This window comes from Cynocephalus volans, chromosome 14 (assembly GCF_027409185.1).
Source record: "Cynocephalus volans isolate mCynVol1 chromosome 14, mCynVol1.pri, whole genome shotgun sequence".
Taxonomy (NCBI): domain Eukaryota; kingdom Metazoa; phylum Chordata; class Mammalia; order Dermoptera; family Cynocephalidae; genus Cynocephalus; species Cynocephalus volans.
In genome coordinates, this window is record NC_084473.1 from 95,782,104 (window position 1) to 95,800,082 (window position 17,979).

The 17,979-nt window shown below is 42.3% G+C and overlaps 1 protein-coding gene across 1 annotated transcript in view; it reads left to right on the forward strand.

Annotated features, from left to right (window-relative positions):
* The first annotated feature begins 13,870 nt into the window (after positions 1-13,870).
* Positions 13,871-17,979, forward strand: part of MGAT4A (alpha-1,3-mannosyl-glycoprotein 4-beta-N-acetylglucosaminyltransferase A) — a 109,002-nt gene continuing 104,893 nt past the window's right edge. Inside the window, exon 1 of the mRNA XM_063078591.1 lies at positions 13,871-13,964. Coding sequence (XP_062934661.1) covers positions 13,871-13,964 — 94 coding nt within the window. The remainder of the gene's footprint in view (positions 13,965-17,979) is intronic.

A 17,979-nucleotide genomic window follows, 5' to 3' on the forward strand; every position in this document is an offset into this window, starting at 1 on the left:
GCTTGGAAGATGAAGAAATTGGCACGTGTACTTTCACTGCAGGATTGAAGCTTTCATTTGAAAGGAGAAATTATTTCAGGTTACTGGGCAAAGGGTACTTGCATAATTATGAAAACATTTGACAGACACTAAAGTATAATGTCCTTTTATAGGCAGGCAATGAAACAATAAAATATAAAGACCGTTAGATGATGGTGGTGGGGGAGGGAATAGTTTTTTTTTTTTTTTTTTTTTTTTCATTCTTATCAGGTTTTTCTGATAAAAACTCAATTCTCATCTGAGGTGTGTTCTCTTGGGCACTCTCCCAGCACAATTCCAATTTAGTTTTCCATTAGCTGAAAGCAGTTCTTACATTTCTTTCATTACAAGCCCATGGTGCCAAATCCACATCCTGCTAAAAGTTTCAGTGTCCAGCTCCACAATACTTCTGAATATCACTCTCTCTGTTATTGCTGAATGGTAACATACATGTGGCCAGTGAGATAGGATTCAGCTTAGAAAATAAGAAAAGTGATAAAAAATAATTCACATAGGTGGTTCCAGTGAATGCTGAAATGAAAGAGGATGTATCTCTGTGATCTGATCATTTTATAGTATTTTGGCTTTTTGATGAAATGAGTAAAACAGAAAAATTATGATCATGTTTACTAGAAATATACAGTTTTTGTCCTCGCCATGCTCGTTTTAGAATCTGTATTAACAAGTCACGCATTTATCAGACCTTGGCCTTACTGGATCTCTGGCTGCTTTAATGAGGTTTGGGAGCTTGGCCTCTCTACCCCTCTAATCCATGCCCAATTGTTTTAAATTCAAGTTTCAAAAATGAAAGTAAAGTGCTGGCAGGTTAGCTCAATTGGTTAGAATTTGGTGTTATAACACCATGATCAAGGGTTGGGATTCCTGTACAGGCCAGCCCCCCAAAATATAAAATAAAGTAAGTACATTACCTTTTTTTTTTTTTTTCAAATAATGGGTAGAAAGAATATGGAATAATGAAACATGCTATAAACGACAGATAATCTAAAAAGCATATGTGCTTTGATTCTAAAATGGTTTAGTTCTTTGCATTTGAATCTGCATATGTGTTATCGTAAGAACCCACAGTCCTTCACAAAAAATATTCAAGTCCTATTATGAATACCCGACACACTTCCTCAACTCCCTGACCCCTCTGCTCTGCCCTTCACACAGAGTCATGTGATGGTTAGTCTTGAGAAGAGCAGGAATCCAAGCAGGAATGTTCTGCAGCCTCATGGACAGATTCAAATCTGTTTGTTCCTGTCCTACCAGCAGCGGACACTCCATTGTCCCACAGCAACTTGGCCCTGAGAGCAGCTCCAGCAATCGTCTCACTGAGCCTCACCCCTCAGTCTCTGCTTCTCCCTCAGTCTCTGACCCAAGTCTCTGTTTCTCCCCCAGTCTCTGCTTCTCCCCAGTCTCTGCTTCTCCCCCAGTCTCTGCTTCTCCCTCAGTCTCTGTTTCTCCCCCAGTCTCTGTTTCTCCCCCAGTCTCTGTTTCTCCCCCAGTCTCTGCTTCTCCCCAGTCTCTGCTTCTCCCCCAGTCTCTGCTTCTCCCCAGTCTCTGCTTCTCCCCCAGTCTCTGCTTCTCCCCCAGTCTCTGCTTCTCCCCCAGTCTCTGCTTCTCCCCAGTCTCTGCTTCTCCCCCAGTCTCTGCTTCTCCCCCAGTCTCTGCTTCTCCCCCAGTCTCTGTTTCTCCCCCAGTCTCTGTTTCTCCCCCAGTCTCTGCTTCTCCCCCAGTCTCTGCTTCTCCCCAGTCTCTGCTTCTCCCCCAGTCTCTGCTTCTCCCCCAGTCTCTACTTCTCACCCGATCTCTGCTTTTCTTTCAGTCTTTGCTTTTTCTTTTACTGACTTGCTTTTTTCTCTACTTTTCTCTCTGCCTTTTGGCTTCCTCTGGGTTTTCTGATGGCTTCTGCCTTCTCTACCCTCTTTCCGCTTCTGCTCTGACACTGAATGATACTCCATGTATTCATTTCAAAGGCCTTCAAAGAAAAGATTTGATGAGCTCTGTTGGTTTCAGTTCAGTTTAAATTTTCCCAGTGGGACGGGGTCCAAGTGTTAGGACCCTGTGTCCTGTTAACAGCTGGCATCTTTGTGGCAGCCATCCCACTGTGGTAAATCAAACTTCTGATAATCTGTCTGTCTGTCTGTCTGTGTATAATTTGATCAATAGCAGGAAAATGATAATAAATTTGCTCCTTTGGTGTGCAAAAGCTTCAGTTAACATAGAGTGCTTAGGAGGAAAAGCAACAGGAACATAAGGTTCTCACTGGTGAACGGATGGAGCAACTGTCCAGCTGGTGAAGGAAGTCAACTCTGAGGAAAGCCCCGTGGGCTGTTCTGGAAGGTGGCCTGGGGCCATGAACCAGGCTGGGGGCCCAGAGGAAAACGAATGGGAAATCTACTGGTGCAAGACTTGAGTTCCGCTAGAATGAGGCCTCTGTGTTGTAACTCAACTGTGTTCACGTTTTTGCACCTCTCTTAACATTGTTCTCTTGCTCCCTAACCTGGGAAGGACTTGCTGACATCCCGCTCACCACCAGAGTAAGAGCTGAACCTTGCCCCTCCATTCTGTTCTGTGCAGAACCAGAGGCAATTCACTCTCATAATGTGTACTTTCAATAAGCATTCGTTAAGTACACAAAACAAATTGCTGTCAAAAAAAGTTTTTAAAGAAATTTTTAAAATTAGGTTTACAGTGCACTCTGTGGCGATTATCTTGGAATGCTTTATTGATATTTCCATTCATGAACCAAGATTTTATTTTCGGAGGGCATTCTTGATTTCATACGCTGTCTGTGTCTTCCCATGCTCCTTATACAGATGCTGACTTGAACAAGTCTATTGAATGGAGAGTTCGGAATGCTGGAAGATTCTGGTGTAACAGCTCGTTTCTGAAGTGACACGGCATTTTCAATTACCTGTGAGACACTAATAATGGGTCATTCGGTCATGTACTGAGGAAAGCTCTCTTTCTCTACTCTCCTTTATCCTATCTTAAACCATGTGATTTTAATCCTAGTCCAACATAAAATCTAAAGAAGGAAGCAAAACCAAAGCAACAAGCAAATATTTACTAAGTGCCCTTAGTAGAGACATGTGGGCTGGGCATATCATAGCAGCTCAGTAAATATTTTTCTTGATGATCATAAAACCCATTTTTTTCATTCAGGTAAAAATATCACAGCAACTCCCTAGCTGGTGTCGATGACATCAGACCTCCTCTACCCAACTTGTCCTTTATCCAGACTTGCCATTGAATATTTGTGTTCCAGTGTTGCTTCTCTATTCAGAAGTCCTCAGTCCTTCCTCTTACTCAAGGCTGAGGTGTGAACGCTCCTGCACAGCTCCCATGGCCTGCCGTGTTTCCCAGAGTGTCTCTCTTCACTTCCTCCACACTGGTCTGGCCATCCTGCCTGGAAGCCAAGAACACTGAGTATGGACCGCCCTCTTTGTGACCATGCATGTGCGTGCTTCTTCTCCTATTTCTTTCTTCCCTACATCTCCTGTTCGTCCAGGCTCAAATCAAATCTGTCCTCCTTCATTCTATCAATGAACATTTACAGAATGGCTCCCACGTACCTGGGGTATGTTGATGAAAAAGACAGTGCCTGCCCTCAAGCAGCATAACGGCTTAGTGAATGAAGCAGGTAAGTCAGCAGATGGTTATACCACTGCTGCCCAATCTTTTTAACTTAATGAAACACAGAGAAAATGGTAATATTTATCGTGGCATCCTGGGTTGCTTGTAGCTGGAGGGTTCCAGCTGCCCCAGGTCCCACCCAGGCATTCCAAGGCTGGGAGGCTCTCAACTTTGCCCTTCCTCTAAACTATTTGTGGCACACCAGCGTGGAAACTCAGGGTGAGGCCACAGTGTAAGTGCACAGGTAGGAGTATGTACAGTGTGTGGTGAGTCTCTCTCCCAGGCCTGGGGTTAGGAGTGACTTCCTGCGGAGGCAGCATCAAGCCGAGTTTTGAAGGATGTAAGCCTGCCAGAGCATGGTGGAGTGGGATGAGGAGCAAGACTGCCAGAGGCAGATGCATATGCCACTGCATGGAAGGGAGGGCATGGCTCAGCTTGAAGGACAGAGGTTAAAATGTGGCTCTTGTGGTGAGCGGGCATGAGATGAGGAGGTTCTCCGGTGTTTTTCCAACCAGTTTGTGAACTCCTTGAGGGCAGAAACTGCATTTTACAATTCTGTATCTTCCAAACTGCTGATCACCTGATGAGAGCTCAATACAGAGTCATTATTTCATAGAAATGTCTCTCTTTACTAGCGACACTGTCTCTTTAGTAGAGATAGCTGCCACAAGACGTGAACAGTCTCTCTCAAGAGCAATCTGAACGTGAGAGGTGTTTTCTAGAGTTTAAGCCCCACTTGAGCTAGAAGATCTGAGAGAATTGCAATTCTCCAGTCCCTCAGGTTTCCAGGACAAGATTCTGGTTAGCTTGAAAGAATGCCTAACACAGCTTTTTATTCTGACACTGAGTTAGTTATTACCCATTGTCTCTAGCCTCACATGCTGCCTTTCTATAATCTGCCCTGTGATGCTGGCTACATTTCCCGGGCTCCATCACCAGCTGGCTTTCTGTTAGGTTCTGCCAGGAGGAGGCACTGGTGGGGGACCAGGAGGCAGAGAAAAGAGAGAGGCTTCCAGCATCTGCCTCCCTACAACAGTGTGGCACTTGCTAGAGGTTGTTGGCAAAAGCAGAAAGAGCAGTGGAGGTGGGGTGACTCCTGCCTCCAACAGTCCAGGCTGATGCAGCACCTTTTCAGGGTTCCAGAACCAATAGCATCAGGTCCCTAACCAATAGCATCAGCAAGTGCAAGTTCAGGATCTCCAGCCCGGGGGCATTAGTGGCTTCTGATCCTTGGGTATTCATCCCGCTTCCTCTTTGCTCTTCAGCTCTCTTCTTTCTTCATTTTTTTTTCATCCTTTCCCAAATCTTTGCACCTAATGCCCTGTATGAAATTTCCTCTGTCCAAAATACCTAGAATAGTTCCTCCTCATCCTCCTCTTCTTCCTCCCTCTTCTTCTTTCCTGACTGGACTCTGGCTGATACAGACACCTACTTATATGAGTATGTTCAGTTGCCCTAAAAGAGGATAAAGAAATATCTGAGGCCATGAACAGGTAGCATCGATTCTGTTGTCCATATACCCATAGCTCCAATATTGGTAGTCCTAAGTGTATGTATTATGTGAATAAAGGTTTTTATCCTATTTGAAATGTATTGATAGAGTAGCAGAGTTGAACTGCTCCAATTGGTTTTATTCATGGATGGATTTCAGATACAGGGCTGTTGATCTAGCGTCTTTTACAAGTACCAAGTTCATAAAGGAAGAAAAAAAAAAAAAGAAAAAATATCCCCAAAGCTCTGTAATTCTCTGGCATACAATTCTCTTCCATCGTGCCTTCTGAGTACACACCAAATGTAATGAAAACAGGTGAGTCAGTTCCAATGTGTGTTTAAGTTACTTACGAGGGAACAGCGAGCCCTCCAAGCTTCCTAAACCATCTTGGCAGACACTTTTGCTGCCACAGGCATTGCTGATTGTTCTGACAATGCATGGGAGACAGCTTATTCCCAGTAAGAGTTGGATTCTCTTTTGTTTCGGAGTTTTCTGGAAAAATTTTAGCAATGCCTTGTACACATAACGTGAACACCACTGGCCACAACACTTAAGTATGGTAATGTCTTATAATTCTGTAATTACATAGCCACACAGCCTGGACTTTGTCTGAATAACCTGATAGGTACATCTTCCCCAATGGTGTGAATGTGGAATAGAACAGGCATCTTTCAAGGGTTCTCTCGCATAGTGATGAGCAAAGGTGTGGGGAAGAATAAAAATAAAAATTAAAAATAATTTCGCTCTCTGCAGTCCTTCATCTGGATGGCCCTTAATGTCTACCTAGAGTCAAATAGTAAACATGATGGTTCTATGTGAATTTTCTCTCATTAGTTTCTTGGGCTTCATGTCTGATTATATAACAGAAATAGTGTGTGCATTGTGTCTGAAACACTCCACAGCTAACAGAGAGTTAACAGACTCTTACTGCCCATCCTGGTCCCAGTCCTAGTATAGTTTCTAGATGAAAGCAATAGAGTGCACTGTTTATCAATTAAAATGAGAGGTCTCCTCTCAGCTCTGCATACACTATTTGAGCTAGTAGCCAAGAAACCGGAATCACAACAGTTATAAACACTCATAAATGATGTAAGTCTGATTGTTAATGCATGAAGAGGTCTGGAGTAGAAAAGAAGAGAACTATAGACCTTGCATTTGATTTCTTGGAAACTGATTACTGTAGGCATGGCCCCACAAACAGCCACTCATCATCAAAGAGATAAAAGTAAAAGATTCGCTTCCTGTATGTACTCTGTTTTTAGCTCAGATGTCACTTCCAGGAAGCCTTCCCTGCCCTGAGAATCTGATTGATGGCCCCATCCTAACTGCTGTCCCAGCACTGTGAGCTTGTGGCACTGTCCTGTGGCTTAATTACTTACCCATCCCTTCCACTAGTCTGAGAGCACTCCATGGTTAGGTACCGCTGCCTCTGTAATCATAGGCACTCAGAAAGAGTTTGTGCAATACTGAAAATGTGCGTGGAAAGAACAACCACCCCACAGCAAGTTTGTTGAGGACAGCCTATAGAACGGTAAAGTTATAGGCAGAACTTCTTGGCTACAATTCCACTGACAGTGTGAAATAAAGGCAAAAAGAGAAACTGCAGAAATAGAGAAGAAATGAAAGGGGAGTGATAGAGAGGGAGCATCATGGAGGAAAAGATAAAAAAGAGAAAAAGAAATAGATGGGACTCAGTGGGGGCTTGGATTGTCTGCCTTTGTTAATTAAACAGATGCCAAGGATGTAGTTTGAAATCATCGACCGATTCTCACCCATACTTTGACGGCATACATTCCATGCCATTCCAATTCCTTAGGGCAACTAGCAGAAATTCAGGCTTTCCTGAGCTACATAACGTGAATGGTTTGAGACAAGTGGAACTATATGGTCAGATTTCTTCCAAAACCTGGCCTTCTGCTCCCAGATGGAGTCGCAACAAAGCATCAAAGAAAGCCCCAAAGGAAGGCAATAGTGTTCTTTCTGTTTGCTTTTTGTCTTCTGCTGTGTTTCACCACTAACCAAAGTCCAGGGGGAATTCCTGCTGTCTTCCTGAATAACCCCCTTGAGTCTGTAACTAAAGCTTGTCCTTCCCTGTCTTCCTCTCTCCTCTGACATATGCCTCTGTTTATAGAATGTCTGTGAATGCTTTCATTCCCTCCCTTCACCAAGAGAAAAAAATAAAGTGGAGAGAAACACATCTTTTTAATATTCATCCACTCAACTAAATTTTGTCAATTGCTAAAGATGGGAGCAGAGAGGGAGTGTGGAGGAGTGGTATAGGAACTCTGGGATCAAATAGACCTGGATATGAACTCTGATTCAATCACTTACTAGTTGCCTAAATTAATACTTGTATCTGCCAAATGCCTTAATTTCTCAGGGCCTCAGTTTTTTCCTGTATAAAATAGGGATAACAGCTACCAGTGCAATTTGGTCTTTTGGCCAATCACGTAAAAATGGCTCGGCGACTGTATCATATTACTAAATGGAAGTTCTTCACCTGCAAGAAGTAGTTTGTTTGTCTGTCATCTAGCACATTGTATTAGCAAGGCCTAGGATCATCTATTCCCAGGAGATATTTTACACAACTTAAGTCCAAGATGTATCAAGAGTTGTATCCTGGAATGGTCTCAGTCTTTATTGCTTACATCTGGTCATAAAATCTGCAGCCAGCTTGCTACTTGGCAATGCCTTTGTCATAGAATACTGGCTCTCAATTCTCCAAAGTTGAGAGAAAAGTTGTCACTGGATATCATGACTGTCATGCCCAAGTCGTGTCCATAGCGCTGGACAGTGGACAGACCTCTTTTTGTCTGTTCCCTCTAAATTGGTGGGGGGACCATGGGAGGACAGGTGTCATATGTCTCTCACCGGACCTTTAAAACAGTTTGTTACAGAGAGAAATCTCAGCATGGGGGAAACCCATGCATGTTGTAGCTGATTATTAATTACTGTTATCTTGACACAAAAATAAAGAAATTTTGTTGGAAAAAACAAATTCGGATTGATGATTCTCTTAGTGTTTTCTATCTTTGAATTACTGTTTTCTGAAAAGAATCTATTTATTACCTTGGGAGCCTGAGAACAAAACTGTCTCCTTGATCTTGGGCACCTGAATTCCCTGTAAATACTACCACGCGGGGTTGTATTATTGTAGCAGTAAAGGTAACACATCCCCTGTGTTTGAACCCACGTCTACCACTTACCGGCTGTGTGACCCTGGGTAAACTCTTTAACCTCTCTGAGCACTAGTTTCCTCATATGAGAACTGGAGATTAAAAGCGAGATGATGCAATTAAAGATCTTAACACCGCACCTGGTATAAGGTTAGTATCCAAAAGATGATGTGCTCAACGCTAGTTACTCTTAGTGCAAATCACAGTACACATGGGTACTAAGAAAAATAGGGGCAGACCACCCAGGCTATCTTTAGACAATTATCTACTCGGTTCTTAGGTTAACCTCAAACCATATAAAACGGTGGCAGATTAAGATAAGGGGTTCAGGAGAAGGGGACAGAATAGCGCGGTGTGGCGGAAAAATCAGGGCACTAGCACCAAACAACGTGCATTTAACTCCCAGTTACGCTTCTTCTTCCGAGTCGCTTAAGTCTCCTCATCGGTAGGTCGGGGATAACGGTGCCCATCGCTGGCTGTCGGAGAGAGTCGGTGAGATGCCTGCAACCGCGGGGCCTCGAAGCTATTGTTGGATTAGGCCGGGACCTGTCACCGGAATGCTGCCCGGGGAAGGGGACCCGCCGCTGGGGGAAGGGGCCGGGCTGCGGCGCGGGGGAGGCGCGTCAGAGCCGGCGCAGCCCGGGTGGTCGGGTCGCGCGCCCAGGCGGAGGCCGAGGGCTCACCCGGCCTTTGTTGACGGCCGGAGCTACCTCTGCACACGCCGGCAGGATTAAAGCCAGATGTGGCGGCGGGGTGGCGGGGAGCACGCCGAGCGCCCCGCGCCTGGGGCCCGAGACCGACCGAAGCGCCGCTCCAGACCCAGCCGTGACATGAAATGAAGCGGGGGAGGCCTCACGAGAATTATATAGGCTGCGCGACGGCGCCCCTAAGTGACAGCCGGGCGAGCCACTGACGGGCGGGGCACGCCGCGGCCGGCCGCGCAGCAGCCGGCGGCCAATGGCTGGCGGGGTCGCGGGCGGGGCCGGGGGCGGGGCGGCCGCGGCGGGGAGGGCGGGGCGGCTGGCGGCGGCGGCGGCGGCGGCAGCGGCGGCCACAGCAGCTCTGCCGGCGGCCGCGGGAGAAGTGCCGACGCCAGCGACGGGTGAGGGGCTCTCGGCGGCGGCGGCGCGCGGGCGGCCTGGCTGTGGGAGCGCAGGGCGGCTGCGCGGAGGGGCGCGGGGTGGAGGGGCGGCGCCGGCGGCCGGGCTCTGAGGCGCCCGGCGTGCGGGAGATCCACCTGCTGGTAACGGAGCCGCCCGCGCCGGGCCCCGTCCGGAAGCTCGTGCGCAGAGAGCCGCTCGCGCCTCAGGCGCGCGGGGCTGGCTCGGGGCTCCGCTGGGCCTCGAGGGCGGGGCGCGGGGCCGGGGCGCCCTCCCTGCGCCGCCGCCGCCGCCGCCGTCCCCCGGAGCCCCGCGCTCTGCCGGTGGCCGGCCGGACGCTTCGTGCGTTCCCGGCGCGGCAGGGCTCGTCGACTTTGGGGGAAAGTGGAGCAAAGTGTGGATGTGGGGGGTTGCGGAGGGAGAGGGAGAGTTGTCCGCAGGACCGGGCGCAGAGGCAGGGGCTGCTCTCGGCGAGGGGGACGGGGCGGGCAGCCGCGGTGGCGAATGTTCATACAAAGTGAAGACCTGATGATGGTCCGGTGTGAAAGAACCCCCCTGCCCCCGTGCCCCCAGGCCTCAGTTCCCTCCGTATTGAGGAAGCTGCAGGTAGGACCCTTAGGTTGAGTCCAGGTGATTCCACGAAACGGGCCAGGTGACATCTCGAAGGCGTGCTTTTGTGCGATGGCAGTCGTACCACTCGCGCGCCCGCTTCTGTTTCTCTCAGCATTGTGTGTCTCCGGAGCCCGTTCACTGCTTACATTCCGAATTGCGAAATGTAGGTAGGCACGATGTATGTTTTTAATGCTCTCCATATATTTTGCTGTTGTGCTTTTGCTGTTGTACGAATTTTCTGATAAAAGATGAAGAATGACACAGTCATTCGTCTGAACGTAGAATGTAGGTTTAGAATCAAATAAGCGTTTTGTGGTTTATGCTTTTTTTTTTTTTTACCTGAATGTTTAAAAAATAGTTTTATTAACAGGTTATCGTTGCATAGGTTTCTTTATCCCACATGTGTAAATCTGAAAAGGCACTGGACGATGGCATTATTATGCAAGCTGTATTAAAAATATTGACGTTTTTATAAACGGAAAGTAAATGAATTTTAACAATTGTTGTTGTGTTAAGTTATATAGGTTTACGCCATAGATCCCATTCATTGTGGGTATCATGGACTGTACCTTTCGTTCTTCAGGCACCTCTGTCCTGTCTGGGATGCTGATTAAGGAACATGCCAAATGTTCAGCAGTGTTCTCAGCTGTGGAACATATTGAATGTTTCAGAAACCGGTTTAAAATAAAGGTTTTGTGTCCAATAGTAAAATATAAGACTGCAGCTCTTAAAGAACTGTTAAAACAGATTTTTCAGTCCGAGGTCTGAAAGTTCCATTCATCTTTGGGAGGATGGAGAAATGACTAGTAATTTTAGTCACGACCTTTTTTGTTGTTGAAGATCCACGTGTGTTGACTGATAGTCTTGGAGAGTATTAAGGTGTTTGATTAAAATTTTTGCAGATGTGGACAATGATAAAAATGTGGGTCACCTGTGTCTTACAAGCCAGTCTATGAACTGCCTGTCATGATTTAAGAGCCTGTAGATGGTTAGTTTTTCTCTTGTCTGGAGACTTCATTCACTTGTGCTGTGCAGTTAAACGAATTAGTTTGGAAACCCTAATTAAAAATGTATGACTGCATTTCTACTGAGTAAAACGTTCTTATATTTTTTTCTTGCAAAATTTCAGGACTTACTAGTTAGTAGAATTCATTATGAGTGTCTTCTTGAAACCAGAGTTTAATAGCTTCCTGGATCCAATATTTAATTTTCCTTATGTTTTTCATGTATTATGAGTAGTACTCTGTAGTCTGCTTTGGTTTTAGAGTTCATTTACTTTTACTTGTCTCAATGCATTTATACTGAGTTTTATCGTAGGGGTTTTATTTGTATTTATTTGTATTTAATAAAACTATTTTAAAACATCCTTTATTTTATGATTCTATGCTTCTGTAGCTCCATCATTATTAATTGAGTGTTTAATAGTCTGTATACTTTTTAGATCTTTTACTAGAACAGAATCCTTTCTGAAGTAAAATAGGGCTAAAGTATATAGCAACAGAAAGTTATAAGCATTTTATGTAATGCCACACCAGGACTAAATTGCCAGGTTACATAATTCACTGAGTTATCACCTGTATATTTTTATAATCAGAGCTCATTAATGAGTACTCATTGACGTAAGACAATATATTAAGCACTTCATGGAATTTAATTACAATTATAGGATTTTTTGCCCTGAAGATTTTAATTCTAAATTGTAGACATGGGCATATTTGATGTTAACTTTTCTCAATTACGGAAGGTGAATAAATTTGGTCTTAGAAAAACAATGGTAACTTATAGGTGAGAATATCTTTGGAGCTCCTCCTTGTGTTCAAGTAGTAGGAGGAAGCATTGCAGTGGGGTTTGGTGCTTCTAGAATGTTATAAGTTAGTTAGAGCTGTTGGCCAAGGAGGGTTAATAGGCATGCTTTGGTGGGGCGGGTTGGAGGAGGGATTAGCCAAAGGCTGCAGGGAATGAAAATTTTGTTTAAAGTTGAATGTTTAGACTTTGAAAATTTCTATGAATTTTGCAGTGTATTCCATAATAGATCCATGTTTATTACAGAATATATATATTTAAATTCATACTTACTGTTGGGTAAAATTAACACTCCAGGAAGATTCTCCAGTTTAACCTGACACTTGGAGTATTCCTGACACTTCTCTCCATACTGCCACGATGTAGGTGGCCTAATTTGAGAGGCAAAGGGTGGTAGATAAAAGATTGGACTTCAGAGTCATACAAATTAGGGTTCTCTCTCTGGATTCATTTCCTTTTGCGTAAAATAGGATTAATAATGCCTGCCTCATAGGATTTTGTGAAGATTTAAACCACGTAATGGACCCAGCATACAGGAAACACTCAGTGAGTTGTAGTGACTGTCATTATCATCATTGTTAATACTATACCCTGTGATTTCTCTTTCCTAGTAGAGATTTCTAGTAATATCCAGTGTTAAGGAGTAGCTGAGGTGGTAGTTTCTGCATTGCCTGCAAATGGCTGCTTTAATCAGCCATATTCTTTCACTGAGAGACTTGTCCCTTGAGATTGTTAGTCATTTTTGGAGGTACATTAACTCATCCCACTAGAGTGTCATTTAATATATTGCCAAGTGCATCTTGTGGTGCTCTTGAGGCCACCAGGAATCAATGCACATCTTGGAGGGCCTGACATGCCCCCAGGGAATGAGACCAGCTATGCACAGAGTAGATTGAAGCAGTGGCTGGCTGTGTTTTTTGGGGTTTGGTTTTATTTTGTAATACAGTTAACATACATTGAACACCTATTATGTGCTGGGCACTATGCTTAAGTACTTCTGACAACTTTATTTCTTTCCATTTTCACACAGCTTTGTCAGATGGGTGGTGATCTCCTGGATTTCCTGAGTTGAAGCAATGCAAACTGATGGGTCCTAGGTCATGTAGTATCCTGGCTGGATTGCTTAAATTCAGCAGGATTTCTAAATGCTCAAATATTCCCAGTGTACACCCTGGGAGTAGGTTAATCACTGGGAAAACTACACTTATTTTATAATAAATGGCAATAATAAGTATAACCTTTTTATTTATGATAATCTGTAAAATAGGAGACAAGACAGGTTGTTTTCTCATTTTGTGTATGAAACCTTGAGGCCTAGATAAGTGACATGCCCAAAGTCATGTAGGCAGTAACAGAGCTGGGTCTAGGACCCAGGTCTTTTGATCCTTGTATATTGCAGTCTGTCAATTTTCTTACAGTTTTTTAAAACAATACCTATTATCGTACAGTAGGAAAAATGAAAGATTATATTACTCAGGAGCCATTGTGTGATCATTAGAGTTCTCATCTTGGAATCTGTGAGCCCCACAACTTCACCCTTTAAATAAGTAACCATAACCTTTCTTTTCACAGACAAAACCAGTGGAGGGAATATAGTTTGAAGCATTTTTCCCTGGAGGAGAAGGATCGTGTAATGCTAGGATATTAAATGAGTAGTTTAGATGCAAGGATAATATTTATAGATACAGTTTAGCTCTGCCAAAAGTCCGTTTATAATGGTAAATAATAAATGAAGAAACCTACATTTTGCATTACCAAACAAGTTTTTCTTTCTCTTTCCCCCTTGAATAGGAAGAAAAAAAAAAGCCTGAGACGTCAACATATGAAGACTGTGAAGACAATCCCGAGTAGCAATTGGGAATGGTATTGCTGCAGGGCTCCTTCTGCAGAGCATCTGAAATGAACCCTTCTTATTGATTGTTTTTACTGGCCTAGAGCCAGGAGTGCTGGATTCAGTTGACTTCAGGGTAAAAAAACAGTCCTGGTTATTATCATAAACATATGAACCAGTGTGATGGTGAAATGAGATGAGGCTCCGAAATGGAACTGTAGCCACTGCTTTAGCATTTATCACTTCGTTCCTTACTTTGTCTTGGTATACTACATGGCAAAATGGGAAAGGTAAGGAAAATGTCTCCGAAAATGTGCATGAAATGTGATAGGCTTTGTGTTTGCTTTGTAAACGGTACATAAATGCTTAGGTTAAATACCCTAGCAACCTGCATGTTGCATGCTGTGTACTGGCAGTTTATTTTTGACACAAAAATTAAACAATATTCTTGGACAGAGGAGACAGAATTTCTCATTCTGATGGGGTTTGTTTTGTTTTCAGTTTCCTATAATTGCACTTGGAGAAACAGATTACCGATCAGTGGTTTATATTACAAATGACAGCCAAGTTGAATAATAAAGACTTTTGTTTTGACATTTTATTTTTCTTTACTAAACATAAATGTTTAATAAGCTCTCTTGTACTGGCTGTTGTATAAAACACTTAAAAGGACACAATTAGGGCCTTTATGAAATTTACATGCTAATTTTGCTAATGATTTGGTACAATGTAGTTAATGATTTAAACTGCGTGCATTGACAGATTGCTCTCTAGGCAAAAGAAGGGGGTGAGAAGAAATTCTGATTTGAATATTTAAAAAAATTTTTAAGTTAATTATGTTTAAGCTTTTGAACTGTGTGTTGAACGAATGTTATCTGGAATTATATTCAGGGATAGTACATTTCTTTGCTTTTTTTTGAAGAGAAAATATTTGGAGTAAATTTCTACCCACACTTTTTACCTGCCTTTTTTCCTTATATTAACCTAAGGTATGTTGATGGTGAGAAGAAGGAAGGAAGTGTTAAGATGACGGTATATTTGGTTAGAATCAAATTAGGATAGTCATCATCACCTGGGCTATTTGAAGACGCTATTGCTGACGTTATTTCATTAACTCATATGAAGACAACTGAAAAGATTATTTCATGACCTAATTTTTTATAATGTGATTAAATCTATATTGATATGTACATATTACCTGTGTGTGCATATATATGTGTGAAATAAGCTGATGTAAGTTTGAAAAGCATGCTCTGTGCTTTGAGTAAATATGGTGTTCTTTTTCCACTCTTCGTCTCCTCTGAGTTGAGCTCTAATTTTAGCAGGAACTCTTGGGGAAAAATGAATGAAAAGCTTGCTGAAGGCCTTTCCTCTTTAAAGTGTTCAAATATATACTTTTAGGTTTTATTTTTGAATTGTACTGAATGAGAAGACTTAATGAAGTTAATTTAATCAAACTATTGATTGTCCCCAACATGAACAAAACAAATGACTGTCCATTAGAAGTCTGATTATGAAATAGGAGAATTGACCATAAGAAAGGTGTATGGATTTTTTTTTCTTACCAGGAAGCTTATCTATTCAGAGAATTATTGTAATGGAGAAATTTGACCCTTCTTACTATGTCTTATTTAAGAGATTAAAAGTTATGGAATCTCTGTTCCATTTATCTTATTTTGTTTGTAAGCACTATTATTTTTTATTAAGCTGTCTTTAGAATCAAAATTAATTTTAAAAATATAAAGATTCTTTCTCCATGTAGTATTAGATATACACACACACAGTCTGTTCTCTTTGATACCACTCTTTGAGCAGCTCTGTAATCCTTCTGTGCATACTCTTCTGCTCTGTTTTTTTGCTTAGTGTTTTGTCCAGACTCTTTCAGGTATCAACATAGGTCTCTGTTATGGTTATATAAAATCCTCATGTTTTTAAGTGCTATCGTTTATGTAATCACTCTAACTGTTGAGCATTTGGGTTCTTTCTAGATAGTTCTGGCAGTCAAACAGCCTGAATTTTCCAGGGCAGGCCTCATTTCAGATACTCAATTCTAGTATACCCATAAATCATGTGTTCTGATTTTTATTCTGGAAGTGTGGTTTCCATAGTCTTTGACATAGCTAGACTAATAGTTTTTATTTTTCATTTCATTCATCGGTTCCTTATATTTGCCTGTCTTGTGCTTTGCACTGTATTATATGCAATGAATATGAAAAGAAACAAGGAACTCAATGCCTTTGAGCTGCCCAGGGACTGGTAGGGAAAGATGCATGTTAACAAATGTGATACCATCAGATACAGTGAGATGGAAGCAATAACAGAGTGCTTGTCCTGTTATATGCATATTACATATATTATCTCATTTAATCTTCAAAAAAACTCTGGGAGGTAATATTACCCCCTTTCCATAAATGGGGAAACCAAGGCAGAGTGGTTGAGAAACTTACCAAGGTCATATATGTTAAGTGGTGGAGTCGAAGTAAGAACCCAGGCAGGCTGATTCCACAGCTTGTGCTCTTAGCTATTGGTCTACTGCTCAGAACAGCAGAGACAGAGACTACTAATTCTTCGGGTGCTTCACAGAGGAGGCAGAATGTGCAGGATGGATGTGAAAGCCATGACAGGCAGAGTAGGAGGCAGGGAGCTGCGTGAGCAGCCACAATTTTTGAAAGGGAACAGATTATGTATGCTTTGGAATTTTGAGATACTCATTATGACCAACACATAGGATTCCTAGGCTGTCTCAAGGTTTAGCTAGTAATCAGTACAGTTCTTAGAAGTACTAGTTTATTATAATCTTCATTCAGCACTTGAAGAATGCATGAACTGATCCATGGGACTGGTATAGGTTGGAGAGGATGTCAGGAATCCTGACAGGGAAGCTGGGTTTCAGGGCAGGGTACTGGTTTCAGCAGGGTATTCAGGATTCCCACATAAAAATGAGGCAGAATTACAATAATGTGAAATGGACAGGTTGGGCAAACTGTAGACAGTATTGTAAGTGTGGGACCAAGAGTGTAATTATATGACTCACTTGCTGGTGGGAGTAGGACTTCTAATGAACCTCCTACTTTGGTCAGGCACAATCCAGAAACTGGGCAAGACCGATTAGTAGTAGATCCCTGTCCGTGGGGATAGAGACTGGCATTATAGTGCCTGACCAAGTGCTTGGTGCTTAGTAAACATCTAATAAACATTTGGTAAATAACTGATTCTTTTAGCAAAAGTGTATTAAAAATTTTTTTAAACAGCTTTATTGAGATATAACTTACATACCATATAATTCACCCATTTAAAGTGTACAGTTCAGTAGTTTTTGTGTATTCACAGATCTGTGCATTCTTTACCACAGTCTATTTTAGAGCATTTTAATCACCTCACAAAGAAATCCCGTACCCTTTAGCTGTCACTGCCCTGGTCCCTAGCTCCTCCCCTCCCTGCCCTAGGCAACCACTAATCTGTTTTATTTCTCTATAGATTTCCCTGTTCTGGACTTCTCATGTAAATGGAATCATATAGTTTGTGGTCTTTTATGACTGGCTTTTTTTACTTAGCTATGTTTTCAAGTTTCATCCATGTTGTGGCATGTATCAATACATCATTCCTTTTTATAGCCAAGTAATGTTTCCTTGTGTGGATATACCACATTTATTTATCCACTCACTTATTGATGGAAATTTGGGTTGTTTCTACCTTTTCACTAGTATGAATAATGCTGCTATAAACATTCATGTATATGTTTCTGTGTAGACATATGTTCTTTTTGGGTATTTATCTAGCTGTGGAATTGCTGTGTCATGTGGTAACTCTATGTTTAATCATTAGAGAAACTGCCAGATTGTTTTCCAAGTGGATTGATTCCTATCCCATTCTCTTCCTCCAATTTATTTGTTTCTGGGAATGAATCTACAGTGTGTCTTTGGTAGACAACATATAGTCAGATCATGTTTTTTAAAATCCATTTTGACAATCTCTGTCTTTGGGTTGTTTATCATTTCATTTTATTGTTGTTATTGATATAGTTGGATTTATTTCTGCCATCTTTTTGTTTTTCATATGTCTCCTGCCTTTGTTCCTCTGTTCCTCCTTTATTGCTTTTTTTTTTCAATTCTAATGTAGCATTGCCATTTCATTAATGAATTTTTTCACTATTTTTTGAGTATTTTTTAGTAGTTTCTCGACTTATCAGAATGATCTTAAAATTTATACTAGCTTAAATCTAGTAGCATATAGAAATGTTACTCCAATATAGCTCCATTCCTTTTTACCCTTTTTGTGTGGTATTATTTATTTTTATGTATATTA